This window comes from Blennius ocellaris, assembly GCF_963422515.1.
Source record: "Blennius ocellaris genome assembly, chromosome: 17".
NCBI lineage: Eukaryota > Metazoa > Chordata > Actinopteri > Blenniiformes > Blenniidae > Blennius > Blennius ocellaris.
Window position 1 is genome coordinate 9,725,357 of NC_137666.1, and position 17,121 is coordinate 9,742,477.

The window sequence follows — 17,121 nt, forward strand, 5'->3', positions numbered from 1 at the left end:
CATAAAAAACTGAAACATTCTGTCATTCATAATCAGTGGGTATTTTACAAAATGAAGAACGGAGAAATTGAGTGTTTTGCGAAAAAAACTGGAGGATGCGGGCATCGATCCCGCTACTTCTCGCATGCTAAGCGAGCGCTCTACCATTTGAGCTAATCCCCCGCCGAAAGCTTCTAGGTCACAACAACGGTTAAATCAATTTATTCATACAATCACACCAGTACAATCCGTATTTGTTGACATCGTTTTTAAATGTTCTTACAGACGATCACAAAGTGAAAAACTTCTCACGAGACATCCCACTCTGCCTCCACTGCTGAAAACAAACATTGTGAAGCTGCCATGGTGTAATCGGGTCTTCATTTGTACTAACTGACGTCAATCATTGAGTGTGAAGAGGAAGTGTCGGACTCCACGTACAATGTTTTTCATGGAAGAATAAGCACTATGCATGTTCTGGTTTTGCACCACCAACGAACACTGCTACCAAAAATAAATATCTAACCTATAAATACTCACGGTTGGGAAATGAAGAAGGAATACATAGACACTCTATACACAGAAAAAATTTAAAAAATTACACAGCCAACAACAACTAGATGAAGAAATAAATACACTAACTGAAGAGTTCAAAAGTTTAAATGGTGGTCTAAATAATCCATGGCAGTCTTTTTGGATTAAGTTTATTTTTAACCCCATGCATGTCTTTGTTGCATTTCAATGGTGGGATGCATGCTGGTGGATCAGCGTTATCATGCTGGTTGAGGAGATAAACAAGCATCAGACCAGCAAAGACATTATGAAGGTTTTTGTTTTGCTTTGTTTTGTTTTGTTATCAGCAGAGCTCACTCTCCCACAGTGCTTTGCTCACTTTCTTCATGAATATCATGAATGAAACAACATACAGTACATAGTTCAATACATGCGGGACACTTACACATAATTACAATTCACTCGGGTACTGTGGGCTTCAGGTATGCTTAACCAACGTTTACAACTCCATGACTCAACCCTCCATTACCGTGATAACTTTGCACATTCAAATGAATGATAATTGCTAAAAATAAAATAAAAACAGAAAAAACGTATCTCATGAATTATACAAATGAGTGCCTTTAAAGTGTCTTTTTACAAGATACCCTTCTGATTGTGAATTAAGTATTTGGATGTAGCATTCAAGCGCTGAAGAAAATTGTGTCTTTGTGATCTCATGCTTTGGTACTGATGCACATTATGCCACATGCACATTTGTGTGGCTGCAAGGCAAAATAACAGCAGAGGTAATCAGAGTTTAATTTATGGGTCATTCATGGATATTTTGAGGGGAGAAGTTAAAAGAAGGACAGCAAAGTAAACGATTTTGAATAAGTTACATGTGATCTACATGCAAATAAAGCTTGCCAGTATGTACATTTCATACAAAAAAAGAAAACTACTGAAGTTGGTTTTGCAAATCAGCTGCATATGTCATATATTGACCATATATGACATTTTAAAAAAATATTGAGTTTTGTGAAATAAAAAAAAAAAAACAGAAACATAACGAGGATAAGGGGAACGCATTCTCTCATCTATTTACTTCCAGCAGTTGTGCTGTATGGTTTTCAATGACTTTCAGTTCCCCTTCCAGGATTAGTTTCCCACATAAATACAATCAGATTCTTATGTTTGATTACATACAGGTCCTATTTCGACCCACTTTCGCCAAACTATGACTTAATGCTGTACAAAATACCTTTCTACAACATACTTTATGATTACTTGCACAATCACCAAATTTTTGAGTAAGACGGCGAGTGAACATTGATTTCTACAGAAGCGTTTTGCGGTGCAGTTCCTGATTGGCATGATTATGAGCTCTTCTAATGGATTACAATTACAGGGCGACATTAAGTATGATTGCTGTAATGCTATTAAATGTGATGTAGCACTCTAATCCCTGCTGACAGATTTGTATTTGCACACTCCATTTGAGTAATCTCAGACTCAGCGATTATCATCCAGTCATTGCAGACAGAAAGTTAAAAAGCATGTTTTTGCAAGTCGGTTAACGGAGTACTGCTCTTCAAGTTGATGCTTAAGTGACAATACTTTTTAAAGCAGGTATGACACACAGCACAGCCCACCCACCCTCATGTCTGTTAAAAGGAGCTTACAACAAACACCTGACCACACCCATGCATGTGTCTTCAATTAAACACACAAATCCCATTACAGGAAATGTCCCAAATTCATTAGACGAGACTTAAGTAGAAAGTAAAAGAATAATGCAAAACAATGCATTTTGTTTTCTTTCCAATTACCGGTAGCTTCAATTTGGTGGATAAACGTTGCGATAAAAGCAGCAAAATTAATGTGGGTTGCAGGCTATGTCACCTCAATGCTTTGGGGGGAAAAAAAGCCTGTACATGGCCCCTATGAGCCTATTTTCTGTACTCTTTCCTTCTTTTAAATTGACGTGTGCAGTTGACATGCTTCTGCAGTCAGAGTGAGCTCCTCTCCTGTTTTCCACAGGGTCATAGGTTAAAAAGAAATCATGCAGATGCCCAAAGGGATGAGGGTTCTCCTTGGTGGAGGAGAAATAAGGGTCTTTGGATGCAACAAAAATGCACCAAAAGAAGTGAGAATGCACGAGGGAGTGCAAACAGAAGCCGCACATTTCCCTTTAATCTTCTCTGACTCTGTTTAACTATTACTCATTCAGTTCTTGCTAACAACCTTCAACACATCACCCCTATTTCCCAGCCTTCCTCAAAATTCAATCTTGCAGGCGGGAAACGTCTCATCCTGCATGGCAACAGTGCTGTTGGATCCCAGGACGGTGACGCCCAGCTCCCTCTGTCTGTCCAGGGTCTGCTGGTACCACTCCTGCATAGGCACCGACTCAAAGGTGGGGATGAGAGTCACCTGGGGACAAACAAAATGGCATTCGACTGATGAACAACACTTACTTGTTGTTAGCCTTGTAGAGAAGTTGCAAACCTTTAGATGTGTGCATGTTAATCGTATGATTTCAGAATCTAAATTATATCACACACTATTCAGCGATTGGCATTCAGCAGCAGACCAGTTTTCCAAGTGACACACTTTTTTTTTTTACATCAATTGTTTAAATTCATTTGTGCAGCTGAATACCCATTATTTGATTGGTTGAAAACATTTTTGAAATCACAGGACTGGAGCTGCCGTTGGTTGTGTGAAAGAACAATGCGCTTTCGTAATAATGCCAAAGACAACAAGGTCACAACATTCACTGTGTCGTCGGTAAATCACGTTGGCAGCTGCAGTGTCCTCAAAAGCAGTGATGAAACACCCTGAGTTTGAATTTATCTGACTCGTTTATCACTTTTGGGCAAAAACTTTGCTTTAAACCTATTTTTCACTCTTTAATTCAATGCAGTTCAATTCGATTGAATTAAAGCCTTGACCTTTTTACTGTTGAGTTGGAGGTTTCTTGTGAATCCTATTTCATTGTTGGGTTAGAAGTAAACTTGTGGAAGTGTTCACACCAATGCACACCAAACAATAATATAAACATTATAACTAAAGTATGATATTTTTTTTTAATCTCCATCCATGAAATAAAAAGAGTAGAGTCATGGTATTACAGATTGAAGGTAGCTCAAAATACAGTTTGTCCATACTGGCAATAAAATTTAATCAGATTAAAAGACATTTGAGAAAGGAACCACTCTTCTGACTCTTTTGTACATTTTAATAACTGAAGGGAGAATTCTCAGAGAAAAAAAACAACATTATAACTCCTCCACAGTGGTATTGTGCTCAGTGCACAAGAACCAAGTGACAAATGTGACAGAATCCAGACATAAAATGCAATCTTTCCCTCCTTTTGTCTCGATCAAAGCAATCACACAATTAATGTGAATACAACTCAGGAAGCAGTATGATGTGACCGAGGGAAGAAAGCTTAAGACTGGAACATGAAGTACGTACACATATATTTATAAGTAGAAGAAAAGGTAAAACAATGAATGGGTTTATCAGGCACATCATTCATAGCACGAAGACTTGCCACTGAAGACAAGACGATAAATACGATTAGTCCCGTCTGTACAGAACTAAATGTTCGTAATGTTCGTACCTGCATGGTATCACACCACAATGTCTTCCCATCCAGGAGGGCATCCAGTGTCTGCCTCATTAACTCCTCGCGCTCCAGACTGTCGCCGCTGACGATGTAGCAGGAGGAGCGAACACACCTGAAGAAGTCAACGCCGACCGTCTGAGAGGAGACTCCAGAGGGAATATATGCCAGGTCCACGTACACGCTGACATCGCCAGCAGAGGTAGACTTTGAGCCTGTGACAGAAGTCGGAGATTAAACTACCGTAAGTTTCCAATCTCTGCTGACACCAAAAATAAAATGGATTTACATCCATGGTTCATACCGGCATCATTTGAGGGTTTTGCTGGTGCTGAGCGAGTGCTGGAGGAGGGCGTACGAGTCAAGGAAACGTTCCCCTTCATGACGCCACTTTGCCCCCCAGCCCTGGTTTTCCCTGAGCTGGTTTTTGGAGGGCTTTCAATAACCTGGTGTGAATAAAACAAAATGTTTCTCAGATACTGTAGTTTGTCATAAGTAATTCTTACAATCAACAGATATATTCTGGTTTCACTTATTGGAGGCAAGATTGACAAGGTGTGTCAAATCCTAATCACGATTACTAACAAGGAAATAGAAAAATTCACATTTCTGGATTGGGGAAAATGCATTTGACCACTGTTGATGAGCTTCAATAATTTAACGTAGTGTTTTCTATCTTCTATCTATTAACACAGCAGTATAGCCATAATTGTAGAAATTAAGTCTCCTGCTTCACTTAAATACATGATTACAAACATGTCTTGTATCTGAAGATGTTTAATGGACGTAATTATTTGACTATTTCCTGACATCTTGTAACTGTTCCCAACAGGAAAATAGGCACTTAGCAATGTTCTGAATTCTCAGTTCTATGAGGACAATATAAATGGTTTGATTTCGAGATGTAAATTCCACAGTGGTGACAAAACATGGATATTTTACATGTTAAATTTGAAATATAAGTGGCACTTCAAGTGTGTATTTTCATCATCTGATGTGATTTGTTTTCAATTAACATTTTAGCTGTACAATGATTGAAGAGGGGAAAACACTTCCTTTTAAAGACCAGAGAGAAAGAAACTGCTAACATGTTGTTAAAGAAGAGCTTTACAGTAGCTCCAAACAGAAAGACAGTCCAGATGTTCACCAGGTGTGAGTGTGAAAATGCTTGTCTACCATCAATCAAACAGTGTTTTCGTGAATATCAGCTTAATGGACATTTCAATGTGAACGCTCAGCAAAATGTATTAGAGGGGTTAGGGTTAATCTACATTTTCACCAAATTGGCCACATTAGCGTTACGCTACATCAAACTGCAACTAAAACAAGGTCTTCGTGAAGTGAAGATGTAGCCCACCTGACCTCATCTACAATGCACGGCTCCAACATGGATTTGATTTTCTCCATAAACTCACCCCAGGTGCTTTTTTCCCTCGCATGCCAGTGGATTTTGCTCTCTTCCCATGAGCATCAGTCTCAGACTGAGGAACTGGCATGGAGGTATCAGGCTGAGGCGGCAGGGGTGGACTGTCCCTGAGAGAAGCTGGAGGAGGGTCAGGGGGCAGAGCCTGGCTGGTATGGAGGTCATGTGGTGAGTTTGATGGCTCACTACACGATTCGTCCTCATCCGAGTCCAGAGCGCCGTCTGCTGTGGTGGACGGGCAGTCCTCCGTGCAGACAGGGGCGTTCGATTCACTCGGAGTTGTGTCCCTGTGGTTGTTGTTGTTGTTGCCGTGATGATGTGGAGTCAAAGCTCCTCTGGAGGCCTCGCTGGCGCCCGAGCTGGAGTCAGGTGGCTTGAAATGCTTGAACTCACAAGGAGAGACCAAGCATAAGTCCACATCATGAGAAGGTGTATCGAAATGAAGTGCGTTGGGACCCAAGGGTCGGCCCATCTCTGAACCCTGGCCTGAAGATCTGGGGGGTTTCTTCATTGGTAAAGACATTCCCACAAAATGACTCCCGTTGGAGTGACTGTGATGACCGCTGTCTTCTCCTTCTCTCTGGCTCAGAGACGTTGGTCCCTGCTCAAAGGACATGGACAGAGATTCATCGACTTCTGTTGACTGAGGGGAGCTCACCTCTGCAGGCATGGAGTGTGTAGTGGTGGTGGTCAGTGATGGGGAAGGGTCCGAAGACCCTTCTTTGAATGACCCCAGTGAAAGGAAGCTTAGGTGCTTTTCCCTGGGATTTGTGTGGCTCTCTGGGCCGCTTTGTTTGGGTGACTCTTTTGGCTGGTTAGCATCTGCAGAGTCTGAGTTGCTCATCTCGGCCTGCAGCCTGCTAAGAGTAGCCCTGTTGCACCACACATCATCTGGGGACAGACAGTAAGGAGTGTGGCCCGCGCTGTTGGGCCTTGAGTCAGGGGAAGCCTGCTCCATGGTCTCCTCATCAGGGGCATGGTTCTCTGGCGAAGACTGCGAGGGGGGGCTATGTTTCAAAGCCCCGTCCAGAAGAGTGTATTCAGTTGGAGTCAAGTCCAGCTGGTCTGAATGCTCAGTCTTTGGCAATGAGTTTAAGGGAGATGGAAAACCGACAACCTTTGCAGGTTTTTTAGTATTTTTACTCTGGTCCACGGGGCTTTTCCGTAGGTCCGCATCCGCTTGCTCTCCAGTCCCCGGCTTATGTTGTACGCCATTATCACCACTCTCTCCACACATTATCCCTGGAGCACTTATTGATCTTTCAGCAGTGTTAATGGAGGTCTTTGTGCTCCTCTCATTTCCCAACACACTGCTTTTCTGCTTTCCTTCACCTGCCAATTCAACTATTCCCTCCGCAACTTCAGTTTCCTCTCTAAGCCTGAGAAAGTCAGCCGTCATATCCTCAGGGGTCGACATTTTGGAGCTGCAGGGATTCTCCTCTGGCTCTTTCTCAGGCTTTTGATGCTGCTGCTGCTGCTCAGTAACAGAACACTCTGGGCTTTTTGACAAAGCTCCATTGCTGTGTTTATCTGAGTTGTTATTTGGCAGTTCACTCGTCGCATGTACCTTCTTGCCATCATTTGCTTCCTTTCCTGATGCCTTTCGTGTTTTCTTCACTCCCGTTTTTGAGTCATTTTTTGCTTCCTTTTTGAGCTTTGTTTTATTTTCAGTTTTTGGTTTGGATGGGGCACCATTCTTTTTCACCCTTTCACTTTTTGCAGCACCGTTCTCTTCTTTGTTGCTCGTCTTCTCCTCTTTTTTTCCATCCTTCGCGATAGCTTTTTTGGAGATATTCTTCTCTGACAGTGGTCCTTTATGCTTTGTGTTCATATCTTTGTTCCTCATTTTCTCTGCCTCTTTTGTACCAGTTCCATTCAGCGCTTTTCCCTTTTCCTTGGAAGATAAATCCTTACTCTCTTCTTTGCCAACTCGCTCTTTCCCCTGTTTCAGTGTACCTTCCTTCCCTTGTGACTTGCTGCTGTCCTGGCTCTCTGTCCTTTTAGCAGTTCTGTCTTCCCCAACCCTCTCCAAGTCCCCAGTTGTCACGGTAGGCTTCTGCAAGAAGGCCAATCCCTTCAGTTTCTCTAGCCCCTGCAGCAGCTTCGCTTGGGGGGTGACACCAGGAAACAGCACCCTGACCACCTTCTCTTGGGGGCTGGCTGGATGCCACACAAGCAGGGCGCACACTGAGGCCAAGGCGGTGAGAGGGAGGGTTTGGGATTTCGATGCCGATGACACTCCATCAGGCCAGTTTTGCATGAACGTCTGATACTCCTGGCTGTCTTTGCCTGGACTAAGGATGTATAAATCCAACTGTCCAACCCCCATCTTCTGAAACAAGGTTAGTGCCTCAATGGGGACCCCTTGTGGTCGAAACATTGGCTGTGGCCTGATGTCTAGCTTCTTCAGCAGCTGCAGGGTTCTGGCCGCCTGTTGAGTGCTCTTCAATACATTCTCTGAACCTGAATGAATGAAGAAAACATGTCAGTCCAAACTAACAGTATCATATTGCACTCTTGCAAGTATCATCAAGTTGTGTTAAACCATTGTACTATCAGACTGAGTTTTAAAGCAGCACTCACCAGGTTTTTGCTCCACCTGCAACTTGCTGGGTGCATTAAAGAACACAACTCCGAGCTCTGGAGAAATGAGCCTCTTGGACAAGTCATCTGTACAAACAAATATTAAGATCTTCAAAATCATGCAAGAGGAATGTTTACATATTATTTCATGAAACAGCATTATTATCTAACCTTTGACATCAGAGTTCAGCTCCAGCTCAGCCACCTTTCTCTCGAGGAAGGAGACGGCACCGGGCAGGTTCTCTGTCCCAACGTGCGTGAGCAGAATTGCATCGACCCGGTCGAGGTGGCGGACCAGCTTCCAGAAACAGGCCTGAGAGTCCGAGCCTCCGTCCACCAGCAACGTAAACCCATTAACAGCAAAGAAGGCACAATCACCACGGCCGGCGGGGAACACGTAGCAGCAGGGACGAGACAGCTTGAGGAAACCAACAGTGGTAGGAGGAGGCAGGATGTCGAAGGAGGAAGTAGGGCAGATGGTACCCAAAACCAGGGACGTGAATTCCCCCAGAGCCTCCATGACAGGCAGCACCTCTGGGGGATTAATATGGAGGTTGAAAGGACCCTGTAGGGGCCAGTTTCCCAAGAGAGTCTTGCTCCAATTGCCAATGTTGGGGCAGCTGATGGTCAAATTGATTTTATTGATGGAAAGAGAGGAGGTGGGGGTCTCTTCATCTGAAAACTGAAAACAGAGGTGTTTTTCAGAAGATATTCAAAAGGGAGGCATAAATATTTCTACGTTAACACAATTTTCAACCTTTCAACCATGTGTACCCCCCACATTAAAAAAAAAGCGCTCTCTCTTTCGTTCTCTCTCAGGATTAAAGTTTACGTACCTGCTCTATTAATATTTGTCTGAGCTGGTGTGGTGAAAACAGTCCTTTGTGAAACAGCAGTTCTCCGCTCTCCTCCACACTCAGGCCAGACAAGATTAACAGCTTATGAGCCGACTCCCTCGATAGCAGAGCGGACACCTGGCCAAGGCACAGAGATGGAAAAATCTGTTGTTATAAAAAGACCACTATCCAAATGAGCAAAATAGTACGTGAGAAACTTCAGAATATAAACCCATAGAAAAGGATGTAATTTGATCATCAGACAAGTAATACATCAGGGTTTTTTTTGTTGTTTGGGTTTTTGTTGGGAGATAACCAGTCATGACAAGATCCAAACCGAAATCTAACAAAATGTGATTTTAAATAATTATCCAAGCTTTTGAATATATGTCGGGTTTTTTTTCTTTCTATCATGTAGAACTATCTCATTGATTAATAATAGAAGACACAATTGTAACGCAGCATCACTGTTTTTCTTTTAGTTTAGTCAGCTGCCTCTCAGAGTTCCATCGCCTCACCTCTGAATGAACCTGTTCCTGAGACGGACTGATGAGCACCTGAGTGTCCAACACTCGGGTGCAGTGGCGCAGACTCTTCTGCCCTGAAGAGGCAGAGAGAACGAAAAGAAAAAAACAGAGATGGAGAAAGGAGGATGCACAGATAGACAGTTAGGATCGGAGGAGTCAGAGCTGAGGGAAACAAGCAGACAGGTCCGAGCGGCGAGCGAGAAGCCAGAAGCTAATGGAAAGGGAAAGAAGTCAAAGAGAGCGTAAACTGGGACAACCGGGCCGGTGATAGACTCGCCGAGTGAAAAAGAGGAAGGAAGGAGAATGGAACAGCTGAGTCAGATAGACTGTCTGAGGATGAGATGCCAAGTTTACTTAATCTACAGTGTGAACTGGATGAAAGTCTAAGGATCCAAAAACAAACCCAGTGGACAAAATGAAGTAGAAGATAATGGCCTAACTAAAGATAAGTTTGTGCTTATGGAAGAAAAGTGAGGCACTTTCAAATTATTTATTTAGCTTTACTTTACCAAAGTTTAGAACAATGTTATATATATATATATAGGGGTTGTGTAAACCTGAAAATGATATATCTCCACCTTTCTTCACTTCAATTAATATCACAATTTGTGCAGCACGTTGAAAATTCACCTTTCTGAGTTTTGTCACCGGTTTTTAGTGTTTGTCCAAAGCTAAAAGGAGACTGGCTACTGATTTCAGCTCTGCTGTTATCAGAAACAATAAAGTGTTATTGATCTTCTCATCACATTTTTGGCAAGACGAAATGGATTTTCCAGGTTACATCTAATGCATCATATACCTTTTAAAAAAAGATCTGATTCATTCACATTACAGAAGCCAGGCACCCAAAACAACCCACGTGCTCTGATTATAACAGCATCTTTATGTATTTGCTATTAGCACAGGCTACTTTTCTGGGTGCCATTTTGTCCTCAATGGACAGCTTGTTATTGAATGTGTTTATCACCTCACAGCTCAGATGTTTGTTTGCATTTTTTTTTTTAACCATTTTCACCGTGTTCTGCTGACTTTCGGACTGCATACGAGCTTCAACACACACACACAGCTTCTATTGTTTTCTGTACAGAGGGCCCACCCAAATTTAACAATCACATGAGTGCTTGTCCACTTTTCCTTCCTTCCTTCGACATTGACCCCAATCTGGCTGCGTTAGCACGCTTCCGTGCAGACGGGGACTTTCCTTATGGTGTCAAAGAGTTTTGGCAGGATTTGTAGCTTAACTTAGAATAAAGTATCTTACCCACGCCCTTAAAAGAGGCCGTATGATGGGAGAGGAACTCTTGCAGAAAGAGGTTCAGGTTGCATGACTTTAAGTCCACGTCCCATGATCGGATACCTGATGGCACAAATGATAAATGTTGTCACACGAGGGAATATCATAAACATTGGTCACATGATTACAAGTTAGTGGAACCAAATAGCCTAAAATACATGTTTCTGGACCGTGGTGAGGAAACCTCAGTGCCTGGAGGAAACAATAACCAGCCTCATCTGTGCCTCAGCTGCTGAATGCCTTGTGAAAAGTGCACTTGTATACCTTTATATTCTGGAAACTCCTGGAAACAGTGGACTCAATGTACCTCTAATTGATGTAACCCAATAACAAAACATCCTTTATTTCGTCTTGCGCTTAAACAGGTGACCACATATGAATTAAATCCTTTTAATTTGCATAAATGTCAGTTCTTTATATATCATTTTGTTCATAGAAAGCTAATGACACAATACTTTTAAACTGAATTAAAAATGTATCTCAGTTTAATGAGTGTCTTTGTGGATTGATATGACTTCACACTTCTCATATTATATGATTAACTCAAGCATATTGAAACAGATTGGTTGATCATATAAAACATTTTTACTTAAGCAAATTGGGCATAATTTTGCTGTTATTGTAGGAATTTTCTCAAACACACATGATATCAAAGTGCATTCTTTAGTATTTGGAACTGTGGAACACACATTTGGGAATTATATCTTTGCTCACATCTGTGTACAAATTAAATGATCCATGAGACATTATTGAACGATAATGACAACGATATGTACAGAAACCTTGCAGATTGCATTAAATCCATTGCAGAAGGGAAAAACAGAACTGTTCTTCTCGCATCATGAAAACTTAATGCCATTTTGTTTTAAGTCGCTCCATGGCTTTCACAGTAATGAAATGTTAATTGGTTCAGTTAGCCTTGGAGTATCTTTATGTCCATATCCCTTTTTTTTGATGTGTGTTTTTTTTTTTTTTTGCATTTATTTCTGTCTATAAATGTTCAGCACCTTCCCAGTGAACACGGGGCTGGGATGGTTTCTCACATCATCGCACTGTCTGCTGCTGCAGCTGTTGCTGCACAGCGATGCACAAAAGGTTGGAAACACACAGTGTTGACTTGAGCACGCCGCACCCTAAACCCGCTTGCATAACTTGAAATATTAGATAAAGCAGCAGCACAAACCAGCCGCTGCGGACTGTTTTCAATCATGAGGTGATGCTGCTGATGGTGAAAGAGTCGCCAGATGACGCATCCTCACTCAGCGGGATGCATGAAATTACATAAACACCGCAATCTGCTGCGTGGAGGAACATGAACCCCGCGGATGATGATTTTAGAAACTTACAGGTTTCCGAATTTTTATTTCGGCACGGAGGAGGTAAAAAAATAAAACATAAATAGAATAGAAGAAGAAGAAGCAAAATGGCATTATAGTGGGAAGCGGACCAAACCCACCTCGTTCAATCTCCCCGCTGATGTGCGCCGTCTGTCGGAGGCGATCCGTCCGTCCGATCACGATGAGCAGGGAGTATTTGTGGAGGCAGAAGTCGAGGTTTGCGGCCGCAGCGCGCCCCGGCTCCTCCCGGACCTCCCTCTCCAGCACCCGGCTGGACGCCATGTTAGAAACCTGCGCTTGGCTGTGATGTCATTGAGGGAGAGAGAAAAATCCTGACAGCGCCTTTTAATAGCGGGGAGATGACAGCTGGTGCGCCGGAATGCAGGCGTGCATGTGTAGGAAGAGGCTGAATTATTGATGACACGTGGCGAAAAGGAAACACGCGTAAAATAACCATCAATACATTTTTTTTTTGATTTATCATCTTTTAAATTGACTGTGTCAGCAGCCAAAAAGTGGTTACTGACGATCCCAAATATGACTTCGTTGTATATTAAATCACCATATCTTATTTTAGGGGGAGAAAATAAAAAACACTGCTGCCAGACTACAAATCCTTGATTTTTAAAAGTTTATTAACCTTTTAGTCTTACAAATAAAACATTTGTTTTTTCCCAGAAAACGAACAAACAAACAAACATATTAAAAGAAATTATGACGAGAAACAACAATGGCAGACTCATTTGTCCTTTCTAAGACATTAAGAACAGTCGGGGTTTATTTAAAAAAAAAAAAAAAAAACCTAATGGCATTTTATTCATTACGCATAATCACAGAGAGAGAAAAAACAGTGGCAGGCCTCCCTGTCATATCGCACATTCGCCATGTTTTCACCACTAACCAACACACGGCTCTGTCGTTTCTGGCGTCTTTGTTTATCTTTCACAAACATTTGAGAACATAGAAGTTACAGGACGTCCCTCGTGGGCAGCTGCACAGCGTGCCAATGCGCGCTCCTTTACGCACGGCGCACGGCTCCCCCGCGTCGCACTGCAATGGGAAAAGCAACTGGTGAAATGCACCGAGATATTTTTGGAAATCCCTCTAACATCAGTCGAAAGCAGAAACACTTCTAAAATCTTACTGGTGTTTGTGGATATCATAAGTCATCTCTTGTTGGTCTGGGGATACAGTCCCACACTTTTTTTTGAAGGCGTTTGAATGGTGTATTATTTTACTTACTGAAGGTAACCAGCCAAGCTTTTTCTCGAGAGGCATCTCTTTGCTTCTCAACTTTTCCAGAACTTCTTGCAGTGCATCGATCTAAAAAAAAAAAAGAAAAAAAAAAAGGAAAATACCAGAGGAAAAGTAAAAACAGCAAACTATTGATATTAGATTGAATCAATCATTGATGAATAGATTAACATTTATTTGTGGCACAATGTACTATCTGAAGGTGAATAACGGGAATTACAAGGAAAGAATACAATCAGGGTGGAAGTAATGAAGTATCCCATGACTGCAATTAAGTCGTTGGCGTATTTTGGTGCACTTTTACATTTTGAGTATTGCTCATGTATAGGTGAGTACAAATTACACCATGTCATCTACTTTCAGAATCATAACTGGTGTTGCAGTAGGTTCACAATTAGAAGCAATATCCAATGTTTTGTCCTCATTGTGTTTTGAATGGAGACAATAAAAATAATTCTAGTATATTTAAATGAATAGAATTGAGTAGTGTAATGAATCAATTACTTAAAGGTTTACTGATAAACTCAGGCCATCAGAGAAACTCAAATCATTTTTGGATGATTCTATTTAGGGCTGTTATGACTTAATGCAAGAACCCTAACAGTAGTTACAAATCAGAACTACGAATTATCACGGAGATTTCTCACCAGCTCTTTTTCTTGTTGGGTTTTAAGGGGGAAATCCATGGAGCGAGTCTCCAGAGAGGAGTCCTCTGCCAGAACCAGCCTCAGGTAGGCACAGCAGCAGGTGACCGCGAGGAGGAGCGTCTTCGCACCGACCATGGTGCTGAAACAAAAGCCGGCGGGATCCTTCGCTTCAGCAAGGAGGTAAAAGAGGTGAGAGTTTATGGGTGCGTGAAGGGCTGGAATTATTTCATCCAAAGATGCTCTCTTTATAGGTGCCTTGCAGGTGCTGTGACATCAGCCAGAGCTGAAATATTCATGGAAGTCTTCCCGTGGGTGACACTGCTCATCACCTTTGTATCTCTAACAGGAAGGGACTTGAAGACGTGGTTCGGGGTGAATTTGCTTTTCATTTAATGTGTTTGTCAGTGTAATCTTGGAAGCTCGCTCTAGATCAAACGTCTAGATCAAACTTCTCACACACTTTTAATTCCAGAGAGTTTCAGTTGTATTGGTGGAATAGACAACAGATGGGTTTCATCTGGTGTTGATATGTGGCTTACTGCATGTGTACAATAAGCCCCCTTCAACTTAATCAACTTATATGTGACTCATCGGTGAGTCATCTTGATGTGTCAGGATCACACTGTGATCACAACATGCAGACTGAGAATCTGGTCCTGTCATATCAACATGATTATAGTGTTGGATAAATATATTTAAAAAAATCATGCATTCGTTTCATAGTTAATTTGATCGGTGTTGAATTAGTAAGCAGAGACACATCTTCTCCAATCAATATGTTTTTCTGTTATTCTCTCTATCCCACCGCTGTTTAACAAAGCTGAGATCAGACCTCAGGTTAACCCACACTGACACCAATCTGTAATCAAGATCCAATTTCCTTTTGTAGAAATAACCTTAACCCTATCCACCTCTTTTATCCACACAAAGGCATCGTGTGCACATGTTGGAGGCGGACGGGCCTGCGTTTACGCAGCGAGCCCCACATCAACGACAGATCCCATTACCCGCGGGAGGCCAATTCATTCAGCACGTTGGAAAACAGATAGCAGAATGAGGACAGCAGTCAACATCAATTCTGATTCATGTAGATTACAGCTGATCAGATGAAACAACCCATTTCATACGGTGGTCTGGAAGTGCAAAACACGACAAACTTCAGAAAACACTTCCAAATCCCCCCCAAAAAACACTTCCCTGAATTCCTAACTGTGCAGTTAGGAATTCAATTCTGTATCAATGATTACATGTTCACCATTTCCTCTTTCGCTGCAGAGCTTATGTGACGATGTAATAAATGGGAGGATACGTTCCAATTGCATGTGGCACTGAAGCTAAAACCACATTTGAAGCTGACGCTGCTGCGTTTTAGTGACCAGCCGGTAAAGGGAACCCTCATCAGTCATGTGTATGACAAAATACATAACTGAAAGTTCAATTTATTCACCTCTACTGTTTTAAGTAGATCTTTGAGCTGCTACGGGTGACTGAGGAGGTGACAGGTGTCGGTGTAAGAATGACGAGAGGGGAGGTAAATCTGCTGGATTTCGTCTTTGACGTCATGCTCCCAGATGGTCCATCTTGCGTGCTTTGAAAATGGAAGGTCAATTATAAGGTTAGTGTGGTCAATATTTCACTCCTGTAGAAAACCATTAAAACACAATGAAGCAGCACCTGGACCACCACGAGGGACGATCGGATCACTTATCTGTTATTCGGGTCATCATCGGAATCATGCTAACTGAAGGACTAACCCGGCTCCAGGCAGAGGTTATCCAGGCCGGTGGGAGGCTATTTTAAGATTTCCTGGACAACCACACTGGGGGAAAAGGGATCACTGGCCTCAGCTACAGGTCGTTGAGGGCCAATTATCCCTCTTCCCATAAAGGGAGGAGCCGCCCAGGTGCACAGGTGACAAGCGGAGAACAACTAAATAAAGATGGTGATGGATAGAACCGAGTCTCAGCTCCTCTGTGAACCCGTGGGTGGCCGGCACGGATAATTGCCCCTCAACGTGCAGCTGAGGCAAATCATTCCTCTTCCAAAGACACACACACACTCTCCATGTTGTACACTGCTTGCTCCTGTTCAGGGCCGCTGGAGCCGTTCCAATGTACTATGGGCGAGGGCAGGATACACCCTGGATGAGTCGCCTGTCTTATCACTGGGCAAACACAAACACCTTCACACCGAGGGGCAATTCAGCATCACCATTTAGCCTCACATGCATGTTTTTGGATTGTGGGAGGAAACTGGAGTACCTGGAGGAACCCCACGCACACACGGGGAGAACATATAAACTCCACACAAGAAGGCCTAGGGCCACGACCTTCTTGCTGTCACTAAAATTGTTTCAATTGACCAGTTTTCCTTTTGTTTTGTGATGTTTCATAAACATGAATAAAATTAAAATGGAAAAACCAAGCCTTACAATATTTAGATAACAAATAAATTAGTGATACATTGGTTTTTGCAGATGAATCAAAAGACCCTCAAATAGGTCGGTGTGGAGCAGTAGGATATATTCCTAGCAGGGAAATACATTTTAAGAAAAGATGTACAGGCGATCGATCAGTATATTCAGTTGAGTTGATGACTATAGTGAATGGCATTGCAATATATAACAGAATTTGCAATAAGTAAGGCAGTGATGACATTAGATAGCTGGGCAGCCCTCACAAGCATATTAACAATGAAATCGTTCAAGCAGGAGTTGATTTTTAAAATACAGTTTAATATACAACATCCAGAAAACAGGGGCGTTGTCTGAATTCCAGCTCATGTTGGAATTGAGGGAAATGAACGGGGATATTTTATCTAGACAATTTCTTAAATCACAAATAATAGAACTTTCAGTTCAGTTGAGGGAAGAACACTAGTTAAGAAACGTATACGAAAAAGGTGGCGAGAATATTGGGAATCTCAAGATACAAGCAGAGCTCTTTTTACAATACAGAAACAGGTTGGTGAGGGTAGAATGATAGGAAGAAACCGGAAGAGACTATAATGACACAATTAAGGATTGGGCAAACTGGATTAAATGGGACACTTAATAAGTTAAGAAAACAGTGATAGGAAATGTGAACAGTGTGGGAGGTTTGAGTCCGTATAGCAT

At 42.2% G+C, this 17,121-nt stretch overlaps 2 protein-coding genes across 2 annotated transcripts; both read right to left on the reverse strand.

Moving 5' to 3' along the window:
* Nucleotides 1-185: 185 nt before the first annotated feature.
* map1sb (microtubule-associated protein 1Sb) lies at nt 186-12,387 on the reverse strand (the record flags this gene model as incomplete). Its single annotated transcript, XM_080512622.1, has 10 exons — nt 186-2,907; nt 4,103-4,320; nt 4,410-4,551; nt 5,521-7,991; nt 8,112-8,198; nt 8,283-8,793; nt 8,948-9,085; nt 9,466-9,548; nt 10,736-10,831; nt 12,225-12,387. The coding sequence occupies 10 exons, from the start codon at nt 12,385-12,387 to the stop codon at nt 2,752-2,754; spliced, it is 4,065 nt and encodes a 1,354-aa protein (XP_080368748.1). The 3' UTR covers nt 186-2,751.
* Nucleotides 12,388-13,047: 660 nt separating this feature from the next.
* LOC308142648 (cocaine- and amphetamine-regulated transcript protein) lies at nt 13,048-14,141 on the reverse strand (the record flags this gene model as incomplete). The annotated part of the gene is made up of 3 exons (XM_080513159.1): nt 13,048-13,155; nt 13,348-13,428; nt 14,007-14,141. 3 exons carry the CDS (start codon nt 14,139-14,141, stop codon nt 13,048-13,050), a joined length of 324 nt encoding a protein of 107 aa, XP_080369285.1.
* Between the last annotated feature and the right edge of the window lie 2,980 nt (nt 14,142-17,121).